This window comes from Stegostoma tigrinum, chromosome 26 (genome assembly GCF_030684315.1).
Source record: "Stegostoma tigrinum isolate sSteTig4 chromosome 26, sSteTig4.hap1, whole genome shotgun sequence".
Lineage (NCBI taxonomy): Eukaryota > Metazoa > Chordata > Chondrichthyes > Orectolobiformes > Stegostomatidae > Stegostoma > Stegostoma tigrinum.
The window spans coordinates 11,005,936-11,025,691 of NC_081379.1; the positions used below are offsets into that span (position 1 = coordinate 11,005,936).

Sequence of the window (19,756 nt, forward strand, 5' to 3'; positions counted from 1 at the left end):
CCCCACTGATTTAATTCTTTTGGAAGCACATGAATTGATTTCAACATGCACTTTCACAATTTAACACACTGTAAAATCCCTGAAAAAAACGATGAGGTTTTTTAATGATGTACCAAGTTCAGAATATTAATGAAATATGAATAACCTCTCTAGCCCTGAAAATCTAATTTTGTAATTGCAAAATGTCAATTCTTTTCCAGTATATCAAAACAAATCACGGCATTCTCATTATATATGTAAGTTTGCTTATGAAATTTGACTTACTAGCATAAGGACTTGACCATTTAGGGCTGAAAAGAGGACAGTTTTAACACAAAGGGTTGTGGATCTTTGGAATTTTCTGTCTATCCCGCTGAGAAGGACAAAGACAGTACCAGTACCAGTAGGTTTCTCTCCAGGCCACATGTTATCTTCTCTTGGAACGATCACTGAATCAAAATCCTATAACTCTGTTCCTAACAGCAATGTTTGGATGTCCCTATACTCAGTGGACAGCAGCATTCTAAGCAAGTAGCTCACCGCCACTTTACCCAGGAAATTCGGGATGGAGAACAAATTCTGGCTTTTCCCCAGCAATGCTCACATCTTTTGAAAGCATAAAAAATACTGTGGATATGCCCTCCCTAACAACATTGTGGGTCAACATACAGCACACAGACTGCACAGGTTCGAGAAGGCAGCTCACCACCACCTTCTGAAGGGCAATTAGGGACGGACAATAAATGCTGGCCAAGCCAGTGATGCCCACGTCCCATGAGCGATTCAAACGAAAAGTCATTGGATATATTCAAGAAGGATATTGAAAGATATATGAGTATTAAGAATATTAGGGATATGATGATAATTCAGGATAATGCAATTAAGATGATTGTAAACCCCTATTACTCGTTATGTTCTTATATTCTTCATCATATATTCCAAACTTTATTTCACTCTTGTTAAAATGATTAAAAACTGGAAGTTAATCAATGCATTTTATTCGCTGGTTGTCTGTGTGAGAATTCTTAGGAAGTGATGGTTAATGGATGCTGAAGAACCAGGATGAGCTCCACATTGGGAAATTACTCCCAACAGAATCACTACTTTGACAGTTGATATTTGATGTGATTTTGTTAACTGTAATTCTTCAGCTATACTGATAAACATCTGCCTGGGTTATACATACCCGACTCCGACCCATAAAAAAGCTGTGTTTCTCCAAATCCAGCAAGGTAAGCAATTCTTCCGTAGCCTGGAAAATAAATCAGCCAATCAATGACTTACTGGAGTCTTACATTTAACTGACAAATATTTTGCCACAGTTAGCAAAAACAAATAAGACCGCAACTTACTATCCCACATAATGCAACCTAAAAATAGGATGCAGCTGGGTGACATGCACGGTGTCCAACTTTCAATGAGATGATTGTCTGTTCAAGTTCTGCTCTCTGAACATGAGCCCAGGGAAGACAATCGTTTTGGAGAGGTGGGCTTTCAGAGGAGATGTGATGTTGAAGCCTTTCTTCATCCTGAGTTGGACATTGCAAGAAAGTTTTCATGGTGCTATTCAAAGTGCAATAGGGGAATTTGCCTGGAGTCCTGTCAAAATTCACCCCTGAAGCAACAGCACAAAAATCAGCTCATCCATCTCAGTGCTGATCTCAAGCCTCGCTGTGCTCCATTATGCCCATTTGCTTACATTACACCAGGAACTACACTTCAACTAGGAATTTTGTTTGGCAAGTATTTTAGGGCGGGGTCTCTGCTCAAGCATAAATGGGAAATCTCTTTCTTAATCAACTCTTCACATTATTGCTGAGGTGATTTTGTATGTTCCACCACCGAAAGGTCTCTCTAGTTGCAGATAAAACCAGACAGTTGCTAATAGATCCAGAGAGTGTGGCAAGCTCATGGAAGTCATTATCATAAGGAGTATTTAGTTGAGGTGAATCACACAGCTACATTGAAGAGTAGACTAGACAAACATGTGAAGGAAAAAAGCAGAGGAGAATGTTTTAATACACATAGTTGCAGAAGGATGGAGATATTTTCTAATCAACCAGTTCAGAGATGTTATGATGCACCTCTAGTGCGGGGGACTTGAACCCAGGACTCCTGGTCCAGAGATAGGGTCCACTGTATCACAAGACCCCTATGAGACTCAAGTGGAGCAAAGAAACACCACAATGAGCCTGTTGGGCTCAATGGAGAATTTCTATGATGTAATATAGACCATGTATTCAGCAATTTCATGTTGGAATTGAGTCAAGCACAGAGGTAAAAACTGATGCGGTGATGATATCCCGTCAGAAGTTTCATTCAGTATAATTTACCATGGAGTGGCACAGTGGCTCACAGCCCTAGGGACCCAGGTTCAATTCCAACCTCAAGTGACTGTCTGTGTGGAGTTTGCACGTTCTCCCCGTGTCTGTGTGAGTTTCTTCCCAGTTCTCCGATTTCCTCCCACAGTTCGAAGATGTGCGGGCTAGGTGGAGTGGCCATGCTAACGGCCATAGTGTCCAGGGATCTGTAGTCTAGGTGGATTAGCCATGGGAAATGCAGGGTTACAGGGATGGGGTGGATCTGGGTGGAATGCTCTTCAGAAGGTCGGTGCAGACTCCATGGGCCAAATGGCCTGCTTCCACGCAATAGGAATTCTATGGTTCTTATTGATGTTATTTTAACGAGTCATGGAAGTGTAAACCCAGAAAGCTCAGAAAAGCTGAGCGTGTGAACAAAATGGTCATGAAAAGACCCTCTGGTCCAGCCAGACTGCCTCAAATGAGGTCCTCTGTATAACACAACATGTGCCATCTCCATCCAGCATGAATGAAGGAAGAGTGAAAATCCAAATCAAAAACCTGAGCCTGTGATATCCCCAACTCCCTAAAGATTGAAACTAGGTAAGGAGATCATTCTGCCGTTACTGTTTGCACAAACAGCATGTGCCCCAGCCAGGAGCCTGAACAGCGTTCACTTGAAACAGTAAATGAAATTCTGGGCAAAAGGCTGACAAATTTCAATCTCCCTTCCCCAGAAAGAATTACGATTCTAAAAATATCACAAACCCAAAAAAGATATCCTCATTTGCCAAACCCTCAACAAGTGACAAAACTGTCCCAAATAAGTCATTAGCAAAACCTAATGGTGCAAAGTGACAATAGGAACTGCCGATGCTGGAGAATCTGTGATAACAAGGTGTGGGGCTGGATGAACACAGCAGACCAAGCAGCACCAGAGGAGCAGGAAGGCTGACATTTGGGTCTGGGCCCTTCTTCAGAAACCTTTCTGTTAGCTTTCCTGCTCCTCTGATGCTGCCTGGCCCGCTGTGTTCAACAAACTACACATCTTGTTATCTAATGGTACAAGGTGTTGTGCTGTCTATGATTCAATGAAGTATATAACACAATATCTCGTACCATAAGGTTTTGCACTTTGCTTTCATACTATCCCATGTATTCCTAATTACCCATTACAATATGAGAGGCTAATGGTAATTATTTAATTATGCAGCCATATTACTGTACCATATTATTGGACCATTTTATCGTGGTTCGCACATTATCTTTTGGAATCTTCGACTTTTGTTACACTGTTAAACAAAGAAGTCACCTTTTATGAAGCAGTTCACACAAATAGCAATGAAATAAAACAGCCAGTTTGTCATTTCTGTCAGTACAAAATGTATCAGACACAATAACAAGTGAGCTGGCCTTCTTCAAGTAGTGCCACTGGGATTTAGACTTTCAGCTGGGCAGACTGATCCATTTTCAGTTTAACAGAAGGATGTCAACTTCCTTTCTGCTAGAATGTTGTCCGGTGGGAGTTTACCTATGTTTATGTGTTCAACTCAGAAACAAGCCACTAGCTGAGCAAAAAAGACAGATCTCATGACAGAAGATCTTTATTCTCTCTGAGCAGGTAAATCTTTTGGATAGAAAAGATCATCCACTGTTGTTCGCAGTTTGACATCACCCTGTTTCCTTTGAACTTGTTCAGCTGCTAATGAAGACCCTCTCGGTTTGGTTTCTCTTATTCCTCTAATACTTTCCTCTTTCAGTCCAGCAGATGTCTTTCCCTTCCTTTGTGTGTCTTTCATGTGATTAGAGGTGAACGGCTTGGGGAGAGCAATTTGATTGCTGACAGATCAAGGAGACACTTAGAAGTAGCAGCAAGTGAGAGAAAGAATCAGAGGGAGTTAGACATGGAAGGAGATGAGGCAGTGGGCTGGTCCAGTGGTTCTCTCCTTTGTTGTCATTAGGAATATCTATTCAGACTGTGAACTTTCTCTGCCTGGCCCCAACCATTTCTTTCTGCCAAACCTCCTACGTGAACCAGCTAAAAGGAGAAAAGCAGCAGATACATGGAACACTGCCACATACAGTTCCCCTTCAAGCCAAACACCATCTAGATTTGGAAATATAACACCATTCCTTCACTTATGACAGGGATAAAATCCTGAAATTCCCTCCTTAACAGCTTTTTCAGTGTCCCTTCATCAAACTGGGGGGATGGCAGAATGGTAGTAATGTCACTGAAATAGTAATCAAGAAACCCCAGACCAATGTGCTGGGGACATGGGTTCAAACCTCACCAGGGCAGATGGTGAAAATTGAAAACCTGGAATTAAAAGCTAATCTAATGGTGACCATGTTGTAAATTGGTACAGACCACTTGGCCAAATGTTGTGATTACCCATCTGGTTTGGGGCGGCACAGTGGCACAGTGGTTAGCACTGTTGTCTCATAGCGCCAGGGACCTGGGTTCAATTCCAGCCTTGGATGACTGTTTGTGTGGAGTTTGCACATTCTCACTTTGTCTGTGTGGGTTTCCTCCCGCAGTCCTAAGATGTGCCGGTTAGGTGGATTGGCCATGCGAAATTGCCCCCAGTGTTCAGGGAGGTAGAGGGTGTATATTAGGTGGATCACAGAGGGACGGGTCTGGGTGGGATGCACTGAGGTTCAGTGTGGATTTGTTGGGCCGAAGGGCCTGTTTCCACACTGTAGGGATTCGATTCTATAAAAGTTCACTGAAGGCCTTTACATTGTGAAAGTGGCCTCCCTTAGCTGGTCTGGCCTACATGTGACTCCAGGCTCACAGCAATGTGGTTGACTCCTAACTGCCCTCTGGGCAATTAGGGGTGAGCCACATAATGGTGGCCTTGCTAGCAAGGCCCTCATCTCGAGAATGAATTTTAAAAAAGCCTTCAATAAATAGGACACCACCTGGTAGACTTTACAGTTTATCAAGTGAATGGTAGGTCGATTTTCCCTTGGTCTGGGGATTTTTTAAAGGGAGAGGAGAAAGATTTTAAAAAGACGGGAGGGGACGATTTTATTTTACACAGACAGTGGTTCATGCTTGGAATTAACTTCCAGAGAAAGTGGTGGATATGGGAACAGTTTTTAACATTAAAAGACATTTTGGTAAGCACATGTATAAGAAATGTTTGCAGGGATATTGCAGGATGCAGGCAGGTGGGACTAGTTTAGTTTGTGATTATGGTTGGCATGACAGTTCTGCTTCTGTGCTGTATGGCTCAATGATTCACAGGGGATTCCATGACTGAGGGCTATAGGCATCATTTATAGTGTGTACCAGTACATGCCACCCTGATTGCTGGGGCCTACTGGCTCAATGCTAACTCTGTAAGTGAAACATACCTTGCCTTTGACACATCTCACTATGAAGGAACCATCCCTTCCACTTGCAGTCTCAGCAGTGGCCAATTCCAACTTCTGAATGAGCCAGCAGCTCTTGGGGTTGGGCGAGAGGCAGCACATCATCCTCCACTGGTCCAAAGGTGGAACATCTCAGCTGCCACAGTGATTCAGCCCTGAGGCCCAGAGTTTGCAGTTGTAACAATGGTATCAATGATCACATTCATCATCAGTACTAGCTTAAAAGCGACTTTTGGAGTCCACACATGCTCACTTAAATGTGGAAACGCAAAAGTTGTTGTCAGTGATTCTAGTCTTCTCCATAGATGTGCTGCTAATATCCCTGTATACTACAATCAACTAGAAATCACTGAACTGCTGAGAACTCCCTCTTTTATGCAGTCTATCACCATCAAAAAGCACTGAAAAAGTGACAAAAGAAAGAAGATGCGCATGCTAGAAATCTAAAATAAAAGTATAAAATGCTAGAAATATGAAGCAAATAGACAGCATCTATTGCAGGTGGAAAGACAATCTCAGATCAATAACCCGTGATCAGAACTAAGTAAAGTTAGGAATGTGAGATAACAAGGTGTCGAACTGGATGATCACAGCAGGCCAAGCAGCATCAGAGGAGCAGGAAAGCTGATGTTTCGGGCCTAGACCCATCCTCTGAAAAAGCTCTACACCATGTTATCTCAGATTCTCCAGCATCTCCAATTCCTACGATCTCTGAAAGTTAGGAATATAATGGGTTTTAATCAAAAGGTGGGTAGCAAACAGAATAACAAAGGAAGATCAGTGATAGATTGATAGGAAGACAGAAGAGATTAAATGAGAAAAGAACCGTTTGTGCACAAGTGTAGGAAGAAATAAAATGACGAGTAATGAAACACAAGATCTATCCGCTGAGGAGGTATAGTAGGCAGATGTCCCAAGGCAAAAACGAGACAGCACACTGAAAATTGGAAAAGAACAAAGAAACAAAGCATAGGCAAAAGACAACAAATTATTGAACTCTGTGTTGAATCCATAAGGCTGTAAATCAGCAAATCAAAAGATAAAGCGTTTTCATTCCAAATGTTCGACCATGTTAACGAAGTGTAACCAGGCATGCAGCGTACTAAATTATAATCACTTCTGAAGAGCTTCTCTGGTGACAAAGAAACAATTTAATAATTGTGTAATCTTAAATTTTTGTATTCTGAGAAACAGTTCCAAGATCCTTTGATGAAATAATGTTTTTCAAAGTTTGTTTATAATATCTCTTTTCTAATACGTATGTTGTGATCTCAGTTTTATAAACCTCACTGAAAAAAAGTGATAGTTAGTCACTGCATTTACTCCTTGGTTTGCTGTGTGTGAGAATACTTCCATGTGATTGGCGGCTATGTCATTTGCTGTTAGTAACATTGCCGGACCCTTGTTGATCAAATTGAGTTGAAACCATAGGCAAACGCGTGTTGTGTAAGGCAAAAGCCACATCACAGAGATCACAAGATCTTCATGCATGGGCTTCTTTGCAAATGGGCAATGAGAGACATTATTTTCCAGGTGACCTCAAAATGTTCTTGTCACTGACTAGCTGTCCTGCACCAATGTTGTATTTCTTCTCTACGTACCTTCAAAACCGAGGCTTTATCCATGTTATGAAACACTAGTCTAACTACAGTCCTGCAACACAGCCCAGTGAGCAAAAGGTTCCATCAACAGTTTATCATTTAATGTTTCACTTTCTGTGGTTTGGATTCTTAACACCTGCTGAAAAGTTTAGGAGGAGGTTAAAGTCCGAAAAGTTTGGGCAAGGGTTTGGATGAGAATTTGTTGTTCACATTCACAGATCCCAAATCCAAACAGATTACGTTTTTCTGTTAACAGTCCTATGCCGTCAAAAACCAAAAAGAACTGTAGATGCTAGAAATCAGGAACAAAAACAGAAATTGCTGGAAATGCTCAGCAGGTCTGGCAGCATCTGAAAAGAGAAATTGTGGAGATGAACTCAGAAGGATTCCGAGGAAGGACCCGAAACGTTAACTCTGATTCCTTTCCACAGATGTCGCCAAACTTGCTGCGCTTTTCCAGCATTTTCTGTTTTTGGATGATAAACAATGGCACAGTGGTTAGTACTGCTGCCTCATAGCACCAGGGACGATAAAAACCCAGGAACAACTTATTGAAGTTTTAGTCTTCGGCATTCGCCAACCCATCTTCCAATGTGCTTAGAATGCTATCAAAGATTGCACCTCAATGAGTCAGATTATTCCAGGCATTTAATCATTTACTCGTGTGCAAATTTTCATCTGTTATCTGACTTAAATTTGCTACTGTGCTCATTTATACTTCTCATTCCCTTTTCCAGGTACACTGCTTTACTTCAAATGATAGAAAGGACTCTAAAAATCGTAGGCATTAAATACAATATTTTCTTTCCTATGATTATCAACTCTTTCATGTTATGCAGGCAATTATAATGTGACTTAACTATCGATATGCCTTTATTTGAAAGTGGATGTTCATGAATAAAGCTTACTAATTAAGGTACACATTTGCAAAAATCTACCCATTACCTTTATTGAGACAAGGCGGGAAAGAAACAGCCAGATAAATGATAGAACTCAAAAACAGAAAATGCTGGAAAAGCTCAGCAAGTTTGGCGAAATCTGAAAGAGAAATTGTGGAGATGAACTCAGAAGGATTCCGAGGAAGGACCCAAAATGTTAACTCTGATTTCTTTCCACAGATGTCGCCAAACTTGCTGAGCTTTTCCAGCATTTTCTGTTTTTGAGTTCTATCATTTATCTGGCTGTTTCTTTCCTGCTTTGTCTCAATAAAGGTAATGGATAGATTTTTGCAAATGTGTACCTTAATTAGTAAGCCTTACTCATGAACATCCACTTTCAAATAAAGGCATATCGATAGTTAAGTCACATTATAATTGCCTGCATAACATGAAAGAGTTGACAATTATAGGAACGGAAATGTTATATTTAATGCCTACTATTTTTAGAGTCCTTTCTATCATTTGAAGTAAAGCAGTGTACCTGGAAAAGTGAATGAGAAGTATAAATGAGCACAGTAGCAAATTTAAGTCAGATAACAGATGAAAATTTGCACATGAGTAAATGATTAAATGCCTGGAATAATCTGACTCATTGAGGTGCAATCTTCAGCAGCATTCTAAGCACATTGGAAGATGGGTTGGCGAATGCCGAAGACTAAAACTTCAATAAGTTGTTCCTGGGTTTTATCATCCTTAAATTTCCAGAACAGAACTTATTCTCTCCCAAGCCCCCATCTCAAACCTTCCTGCCTTCCAAGGGAATTTGAAGCAATAAAATGATATGAAATGTGCATGGCTCATCCTTGTGTCTCCTTCACTCATCGACACAGGTTTTGCTTTGCACATACCTTCCTTTCATCTGTGACCATAAATGCTGCTCCATATTTCTTCATGATAGCTGGAGCCAGAGCCTGGAACCGACACCGGAATTCGCCATGGACCATGTGATCAGGGAAACCTGCAAAGTAACCAAATAGGTGAATCATTACCAAACATAGAACATAGAGCAATACAACACAGAACAGGCCCTTCGGCCCTCGATGATGCACCGACCTGTGAACTAATCTAAGCTCATCACCCTACACTATCCCATCATTATCCATCTGCTTATCCAAAGACTGTTTAAATGCCCCTAATGTGGCTGAGTTAACTACCTTGGCAGGCAGGGCGTTCCACGCCCTTACCACTCTCTGAGTCAAGAACCTGCCTCTGACATCGGTCTTAAATCTATCACCCCTCAATTTGTAGCTATGCCCCCTCGTACAAGCTGATGTCATCATCCTCAGAAAAAGACTCTCACTGTCCACCCTATCTAATCCTCTGATCATCTTGTATGTCTCTATTAAATCCCCTCTTAGCCTCCTTCTCTCCAATGAGAACAGACCCAAGTCCCTCAGCCTTTCTTCATAAGGCCTTCGCTCCAGACCAGGCAACATCCTGGTAAATCTCCTCTGCACCTTTTCCAATGCTTCCACATCCTTTTTGTAATGGGGTGACCACAGCTGCACGCAATATTCCAAGTGAGACTGCACTAGCGTTTTGTACAGTTGCAGCATGACATCACGGCTCCAGAACTCAATCACTCTACCAATAAAACCTAACACACCGTAAGCCTTCTTAACAGCACTATCAACCTGGGTGGCAACTGTCAGGGATCTATGTACATGGACACCAAGATCCCTCTGCATATCCACACTACCAAGAATATTTCCATTGACCCAGTATTCTGCCTTCCTATTATTCTTCCCATAGTGAATCACCTCACATTTATCCGCATTGAACTCCATTTGCCACCTTTCAGCCCAATTCTGTAGTTTATCCAAGTCTCCCTGCAACCTGCAACATTCTTCCACACTGTCCACCACTCCACCGACTTTAGTGTCATCTGCAAACTTACTAACCCATCCACCTATGCTTGCATCCAAGTCATTTATAAAAATAACAAACAGCAGTGGTCCCAAAACAGATCCTTGAGGCACACCACTAGTAACCGGACTCCAGGCTGAATATTTTCCATTAACCACCACTCGTTGCCTTCTTACAGAAACCCAGTTTCTAATCCAAACTGCTAAATCTCCCTCAATCCCATGCCTCCCTATTTTCTCCAATAGCCTACCACGTGGAACCTATCAAAGGCTTTACTGAAGTCCAGGTACACCACATCAACTGCCCTTCCCTCATCCACATGCTTCAACTGCCCTACCCTCATCCACATACGTCAACTGCCCTACCCTCATCCACATGCTGAGAATATCTGAGAATTTTGACCTCAAACATGCCTGAGAAGGACAGATCACCCATCACCCCAAGGGCAGTGAGGAAATGCATTGCCTGACGGGGATTCAGATTCTCTTCCTAAATCTCCTTGCCTTATCACCTCAAACTTCTGTCATCTATATTGTTACAACCAAAACAGAAGAGGGCACTGTCACTGGAGACCCAAAACTCTATTACATTCCTACAACGTCAAATAAAACTCATTTCAACAGTAACCACGATGATCAATGAAATATCTTGTCCATATCAGGATTCAAATCAAAAAAATCCATTCATCAGATTTCCTAATAAACACAATCATTGATTCAGAGGTTTTATAATTAACTTATTCTGAGATGTTATCACTCATTAGGGACAGGCAACAAAAGCTAACCTTGTTAGCAATGCTACATCCCATTAAATCACGATATAATTCACACAGTTTCATCATTAGCCTTGCAAAAATGACAACTAGCTATCAACCTCCCTGCATGAAGTTGCTGCATTTTCACATGAATCTCGAATAAACCTTGTCCTGGAAAGTTTGGACTGGTAGTTAAAAGTGTAGATACCTTTTCATTGAAATTTCTTCAGAATAGCAGGCTAAGGACCAAGGTCAGGTAAATGGGAACCAAAATAACTGTGGTTGTTGGAAATCAGAAACAAAAGCAAAAATTGCTGGAAAAATTCAGCAGGTTTGGCAGCATATGAGAAGAGAAACTAGAATTAACATTTTGGGTCTAGTGAGGACATTCTGAGGAAGGGTCACTATACCTGAAACATTAACTCTGATTTCTCTCCAAAGATGCTGCCTGCCAGATCTGCTGAGCTTTACCAATAATTATTGCTTTTGTCATGGGTAAATGAGATGAGTGAAGCTTGGTGTTTGTTGGTTAGCATAGACATAATGGGCCTATTTCTATGCTCTAATACCGCTGGAGCAGGTAGGGATCTGAACCCAGGCCTCCTTGTACAGAGATGGGGACATTACCATTGCACCACCAGACCATTCCAAGTTCACTACCTGGCATGGTGGGTTTTGAACCTATGTCCCCAGAATACCTGCCTGGGGTTTCAGATGGTTACCTCACTGTCATTAACACTATACCACCACCTCCCCACGTAAGCATCGCAATTATGAAAACAAAATGTACTAACTAAAGATACAATAATTGATTTAAGTACACAATCAGTAATTGAGAAGTATAAATGTTTATCTGTCTCAACAACCTCACCACACAGACATATGAAGACCCATACACATTAGGGAATGAAAAAATGAATGGATTTCCCTGGAGATTAGCTTTAAAAATAATTTTGGCCAATGAATTATTTTTGAAGGTAAAATGATAAAACATATAATGTTCTAAAGTTTATTGCTATGGTATTCTTGCATATAGGTCTAGGCATTAATCATGCACAGTTATCTCTGAAGTCTTAGTAGACACAGCTTGCTCAAAAAGCTCAATATGAGAAGCTCCTGCAGCCAATCTTTCAGAAGGACAACTAGTTACACCCTGAGCTCAACAAAATGGTTTCATTTTCAGAAATGGAAGAGATCAGCTGGGTAACTCTTTCTCACAGGTTTCTTTGTCCATCAAATGAAGACCAGATAAGAACAAGAATCTCTCCAAACTAATCTCTGTTCAAACAGTCACAGCAGGGGTCCCAGAAAAGCAAGCAGATATCAATCTGATTTCTGGAAAGCCTTGATATTAAAAAAAACCCTCCTTTGTTCATAATGATCTTTTTTTAAAGACACCACTCCAGATATTTCCACAAAACTTGAAATAGTTATATTTTCTCACAATCTCACAAAGCTTACATCCTCCAAGAAAGATAAAATATGAAATGCCTTCACATATTTATGTATATTTTGTTCATGACAACAGCTCACTCCAAAGCAGTTCACAATCAAGATACTCTTTAAGACTTGCCTCTTTGACCAGGCTTTTAGTTATATGTCTCCTTGCCTTCTTTCCTGTTTGCTGCCACTTCTAGTCTAATTATGCTATCTGTGCCACCTGAAGAATGCCGGGATCTTTAGAAACATTAAAAGTTGCAAGTCACATTGCAGTCTCATAAGGTGCGCTAGTTTTGTTATAATTGCATTGGAATAGCAACCCAGGAAGTGATAAGTCCCACCATGCCACGTTAAGGTGTTGACATCTATCATAGTTTGAGATAACACTGGGAAATGACTGTACAAGCTAACACTTTGCCCTAAAATCCCAACTGGCTCTCTCAACATCTATCAAAGAATTAATCATATCAGACCTACGTCTCTTGGCCTGTTTGAGACTCCATCTCTAACACTAGATGTTTGGCCCTAGTTGCCTTCTGCTTTGACCTTGTCAAGCAATATACTGCGACCTTAGAGACAGTCTGAGGTCAAATCAACAACAAAACATCCTGAGAGTCACCCTAGTCAAGCTTTAACCCCCAATTTAATTGTTTCCTTTGGATTAATGGCCAATTTCTATCTGATTACGCTCCTGCAAAGCTAAAGATATTATACAGGTGCACATTGTTTTCAGAATTACACAGACAATGATCATCTCCAGCAAAAGATAATCTAAGCCCTGTCGCTTGGCATTCACTAGTGAAACCATAACTGAAACCCACTCTATCGCCATCTTGGGGCCACCATTGACTAGATATTTAGCTGGAGTAGCCATTTAGTTGCTATGGCTACAACAGCAGGCCACAGGCTAAGAATCCTGTACCAAATAACAGACCTTCTGACTTCATAAAACTTGTCCATCATTGACAAGGCACAAGTCAGGAGTGTGATGGAATACTTCCCACTTGCCCAAATGAGTGCAGCTCCAACAATACTCAGGGAGCTTGACATCATCCAGGACAATGCAGCCAGTTTGACTGGCATCACATCTACAAACGTCAATGTCCATCGCCACCAATGCTCAGTAGCAGCAGTGTGTATTGTATACAAGATGCACTTCAAAAATTCACCAAGTTTCCTTAGACAGAACCTTCAAAACCCATGACCACTCCCCTCCAGAAGGATGAGGGCAGCAGATACAAGGAAACACCAACCCCTGCAAGTTTCCCTCCAATCCACTCACCATCCTGGAAATATACTGCCGTTGTTTCACTGTCGTTGGGTCAAAATCCTGGAATTCCCTCCTAAGAGCAATCTGTGTCTACCTATAGCACATGGACTGCAACAGTTTAAGAAGGCAGCTCACCACCACCTTCTCGAGGGCAACTAGGGACCGGCAACAAATGCTGCCCAGCCATTGAAACCCATAGCCCAGGAATGAGTTAAAAAAGAGATACTTCACGCGAAAGGGAAGCAAAGGGCCAGATTTGTCTGATGGCAGATAATTGTTCCTGCAGTTGACATTACATGCAGCACAGATAGGACTAACACATGAGGATCCAGTGGAAACCCTGTTGTAACAAACTCTGAAGGAATTCCAGGTGAAATTGGTAATCCTGTGATGCCTTTCACTTTGCAGTACAGGTTTACAATGCATTTTCACAATAAAGTTCATGCCTATCCCAAGAAAGAGACTCTGCCCAGACATAGGCCCTTCATTAGCTCCTCCCACATCTCTCCCCCACACTTCAGTTTGCATCTTCCTTCTCTGCACCATCCTATGCAGGGTATAATGTACAGAAACTGTTCTTGAGAATCTGACAAGCTACACAACAGCTGAGGTATATCTCCAGCAGCTCTGACCACTTGTTCCACGATGGGCTATATCTGAACATGGCTCCCATTGTAACTCCATTGGGCCCCATTCTGTGGCGTTCTCAGGAGAGAACTCTCTTAAAGTGTGGCCCTTGTGAGTGAGGAATCAGCCACTTGGCTGGGAGATGGGTTCTGTAATTGAGGTAGAAATGGCTCTCACAGGATGTAGGGGTCGGGACGGCTGGAATGCATAGCAATGATGATCAAGTCGGTTGCCAGTGCAAACAGGGCATCCATAAACTGTGAGGGTTTTGCTGCAAGTAATGTCAGCAATACAGCCCTGGAATGAGCAAGACTGAATAGACTTAGGGCTAGTGTAACCTCTACTGCTATAGGCAGCATCTGTCAGCTGTTAGCTTGAAGTGCCAGCTCAAATTGCACGATGGCACACGTGCCTGTGACCAACAGCCCAGACATTATCAGTCTTCTCCTTCACTAGAGTTCCAACATGTCCAGAGAGCTGTACCAAACAGAGAGCTGTGCCCAGGCTAATACTCTTCTCAGGCAAAAACCAAAATTACTGGAGACACCTAGTGTTCTGTGTTCTGAAGGAGGTTCAGCGGACCTGAAAGTTAACTCTATTTTTCTCTCCACAAATGTGTATCTATCTGGCCCAGATCTGCTCAATTGTTCCATGCAATTTGTTGTTGTTTCAATTTTTCAGCTTCTGCTGTTTGCTGTACGTTGGCTTATAATATTCTTCTAGGTCCTGCTTCTTGCTGTCAGGGTACCCCTGATCTTGTGGCAAATGCTGCCACTAGCCTGCTACAATGGCCTGGATGTACGGTGAGACTGTGTAGGTAATGGAATGTCCTTTTCAAATAAAATAACAGCTCTTTTGGGACACCAAAAGCAACAGTGGCCAAATGAGCGGCACGCTGGGGAATTGGTCCACTAAATGGTGTGCTAGAAAGGGAGCCAAGATAGTAAGCTAGGGAGCTTGCAGAATTTCCTGTCAAATTGAATGAGGCCAGATAGATAGACAGTCTTCATTGACTATATTGAACAGATGTAGACGAGACAATGCGACAAGTTTTCAGACAGAACAATAGATTGGAGTTTCGATCAAACTTTCTGTGTCAGCTCAGCCCCTGAAGCCGGCTCAATCAATAGAGAAATTATAATGTCCGATATTGTCTTTTGTAACATCTATTCCCAAGATGGGAACGCATTTACATGGAGTAAGTGAATTATGCTAATTACATTGCATTTATCAAACTGCTGTAACTACTTTGGATGAATCTGCAACGTTGGTTACCATGTAGATATAGTAAACAATAGGCAGTGTACTTGGGGATGACCTAGGAGACTGTATTTAAAGGGGCCACTTAAATCAGAGGGGTTAACACTCTGAAGACCATGCCAGCACAACAAGCAGGAACCTTTAGAGTGAGAACATAAGAACTAGGGTCAGGAGTAGGCCATCCGGCCCCTCGAGCCTGCACCGCCATTTAATAAGATCATGGCTGATCTTTTTGAGACTCAGCTCCACTTACCCGCCCGCTCACCATAACCCTTAATTCCTTTACTGTTCAAATATTTATCTAGCCTTGCCTTAAACACATTCAGCGAGGTAGCTTCAACCGCTTCACTAGGCAGGGAATTCCACAGATTCACAATCTTTCGGGTGAAGAAGTTCCTCCCGACCTCAGTCCTACATCTGCTTCCCTTTATTTTGAGGCAATGCCCTCTTGTCCTAGTTTCACCTGTTAACGGAAACAACCTCCCTGACTCCACCTTAACCATTTCCTTCATAATCTTTATGTTTCTATAAAATCTCCCCTCATTCTTCTGAATTCCAATGAGTATAATCCCAGTCTACTCAGTCTCTCCTCATAATGCAACCCTCTCAACTCTGGAACCAACTGAGGTGAATCTCCTCTGCACTGTCTCTGGTGCCAGTAGATCTCTTCTCCAGTAAGGAGACCAAACTGCACACAGAACTCCAGATGTGGCCTCACCAGGACCCTATACAGCTGCAGCATAGCCTCCCTGTTTTTAAACTCCATCCCTCTAGCAATGACAGACAAAATTCCATTTGCCTTTTTAATTACCTGCTGCACCTGCAATCCTACTTTTAACTATTCATGCACAAGGACATCTAAGTCCATCTCTACAGCAGCAATTTTTTACCATTTAAAACATAGTCTATTTTGCTGTTATTCCTACCAAAATGGATGACCTCACACTTATCAACATTGTACTCCATCTGCCAGACCTTTGCCACTCACTTAGACTGTCTATATCCCTCTGCAGACATTCAGTATCTTCTGCACACTTTTTCCTACCACTCACCTTAGTGTCATCTGTAAATTTTGACACACCACACTTAGTCCCCAACTCCAAATCATCTATGTAAATTGTAACAAATTGAGGTCCCAACACTAATCCCTGAGGCACACCACTAGCCACTGACTGCCAACCAGAAAAACACCCATTTACTCCTACTCTTTGCTTTCTACTGGTCAACCAATCCTCTATCCATGCCAATGCATTACCTGTAATACCGTGCAACTTTATCTTATGTAGCAGCCTTTGGTGTGGCACCTTGTCAAATGCCATCTGGAAATCCAGCTACACCACATCCACAGGTTCCGCATTGTCCATCATGCAAGTAATGTCCTCAAAGAATTCCACCAAATTAGTTAAACATGACCTACCCTTCATGAACCCGTGCTGGGTGTTCCCAATGGGACAATTTATATCCAGATGTCTTGCTATTTCTTCCTTAATGATAGATTCATGCATTTTCCCCACGACCGAAGTTAAGCAACTGGCCTGTAGTTACCTGTTTTTTGTCTACTTCCTTTTTAAACAGTGGCATCACAGTGGCTGCGGGAACTACCACAGAGCCCATTGAATTTTGGTAAATAATTACTAGTGCATTTGCTATTTCCGCCATCACCTCTTTTAGTACCCTGCGATGCATTTCATCAGGGCCAGGAGACTTGTCTACCTTTAGCCCCATTAGCTTGCCCAGCATTGCCTTCTGAGTGATGATAACAGTTTCTAGGTCCTCACCTGCTCTAACCTTCTTGCCATTAGTTTTTGCATGTTATTTGTGTCTTCCACAGTGAGGACCGACACAAAATAACTGTTTAATGTCTCGGCTTTTTCCTCATTCCCAGATATTAAATTGGCCTTCTCGTCACCTAAAGGGCCAATGTTTACCTGCGCCACTCTTTTATGATTTACATATTTATATACATTTTTGCTGCCTGTATTTTGAGCTAGTTTATTTTCATAATCTATCTTACTTTTCTTTATAACTGTTTTGTGGCTTTCTGTTGGGCTTTAAAGATTTCCCAATCTATTAGTTTCCCACTACTGTTTGCTTTTTTGTCTGTGTTTTTTAAAATCTGATACTTTCCTTTATATCCTTAGACATCCATGGCTAACTATTTCTTTTCCTACAGTTCTTCCTGATCACTGGAATATACTTCTACTGAGCACTGTGAAAAATTGTTTTGAAAGTCCTGCACTGATCCTCAATTGACACACCATAAAGACTTTGCTCCAATTTAACCTTAGCTAGCTCCTCCCTCATCCCATCATAGTCTCCTTTGTTTAAGCACAGGACATAGGTACTGGATTTAACCTTCTCACGCTCCATCTGTACTTTAAATTTGACCATACTGTGATCGGTCTTTCTGAGAGGATCCCGAACTGTGAGATCATTAATTATTCCTGTCTCATTACACAGGACTAGATCTAGGAAAGCTTCACCCCTCAGAGGTTCCATCACATACTGTTCAAGGAAATTATCACGGATGCATTCTATGAACCCCTCCTCAAGGCTGCCATGACCGACCTGGTTTGACCAATCGATGTGTAGATTAACATTCCCCTTGATAATTGCTGTACCATTTTTACATGCATTACCTACTTCTATGTTTATTGCCCGCCCCAACATGATGCCATTATTTGGTGGCCTATAGATCACACCTATCAGTGACTTCTTCTCCCTAATATTCCTAATTTCCACCCAACTGGATTCAACCTTTTGTTCAGTTGAACCTATATCATCTCTCACTACCACCCTGATATCATCCTTAAAAATCAGAGCGACACCACCTCCCTTACCTTCCTGTCTGTCCTCCGAGCAGCTTGATACCCCTGGATATTTAACTCCCAGTCATGACCATCCTGTAACCATGTCTCTGTATTGGCCACTAAATCATACCCATTTGCCATGATTTGCGCCATCAACTCATCCACCTTGTTTTGAATGCTCTGAGCATTCAGTTAAAGTGCCCTTATGCCAGTTTTTGCACCTTCTTTTTGGGTCCTATTACCTCCCTTACTAACAGCTTTTGATTTCTCCTTCCCTTTACCTTTTCTCCTAATCTTCAATGGAGTTGAAGCTTCCTCATCACCTGCTAACCTGCTGCTTTACCTTCCATTAATTGTTATACTCTCTGTACACTCACTCCTCCTTTCCCCCTTCCTTACTAGTTTAAAGTCCTAATTCCCACCCTATTTACCACCTCAACCTTGGTTCAAAGCAGTAATCAAAGGAGTATAAATTTCGTTATCACCTTGCACTTCCAAAGCAGATTTTAAATAAGTGTGAGAACAGAGTAATTGAAGAGCTGTAAGGTTACTCAGGAAATTATAGAGAAAGGCGGGCTTCATAGAATTGCATGTACATAGCTTGTGTTTCAATGATTATAAATCATGTTTCATTGTGAATCTTGTCTTATGATTAGTGTAAGACGAGCCACAGTAATTAAGTGAGTAAATAAGGCACACATTTCAAGACCTACACCTGTTCCATCATTGGAGGCTTCCATCAGAGAGAGACCATTTGTCTAATAGCCTGAGAACACTGTCCTGTACCCACGTTGCTGCTTGGTATTATTGTAGTGCTTGAGATGGCCCGACACTATTCTGACCCACTTCACTAGCTCATCTCCCACTTAAGGCCAGTACTTTGAACAGTGATGTCCGAATGGCTTTAACAAATCAATGACTTTAAATAAAGATTCCTCACCTCTGGGCTGCCCTCCAACTTATGTTCCCAGCTCCATCTGCTGCAGAGGTGGGAATGATGAGAACAGAAAACGTTTGCATTACTTCACTCCAAACTCATATTCTAAACACATCCCTTTCTGAAGAATAGAGAGCCAAAGAATAGAGGCAGGGCATCTTCATCCAGATTCATAGACTATAAGATACAGGAACAGGAGTAGGCCATTTGGCCCTTCAAGCCTGGTCTACCATTCTATCGGATCGTGGCTGATCCAACATTTTTTACATCCACTTGCCTGCGCTTTCCCTGTAATCCTTAATTTCCCTAATCTTAAAGAATATATCTAAGCCTTAAATGTACACAAGAACACTGCCCTCACAGTTCACCGCAGTGAGGAGATCCAAAGTCTCACAACCCTCAGAGAGAAGTCTTTCCTCCTCATCTCCTCTGGTCCTAGACTCTCCATGACGGGAAAATTCCTCTCAGTATTTACCCTATCAAGTCCCTTAAGAATCCTATATGTTTCAGTGAGATGACCTTTCATTCTTCTAAACTCCAATGAGTCCCACCCTGTTTAGCCTTTGCTCATAAGACAATCCCTCTATAGTGGT

At 41.8% G+C, this 19,756-nt stretch overlaps 1 protein-coding gene across 6 annotated transcripts in view; it reads right to left on the reverse strand.

Annotated features, from left to right (window-relative positions):
* Positions 1 to 19,756, reverse strand: part of LOC125464294 (unconventional myosin-XVIIIb-like) — a 370,537-nt gene that overhangs the window by 168,334 nt on the left and 182,447 nt on the right. For all 6 annotated transcript variants that reach the window (XM_059654944.1, XM_059654945.1, XM_059654940.1 and 3 more), the window contains 2 exons: positions 9,048 to 9,157; positions 1,166 to 1,231 (listed from right to left, as the gene is read on the reverse strand). In XM_059654944.1, coding sequence (XP_059510927.1) covers positions 1,166 to 1,231; positions 9,048 to 9,157 — 176 coding nt within the window. The remainder of the gene's footprint in view (positions 1 to 1,165; positions 1,232 to 9,047; positions 9,158 to 19,756) is intronic.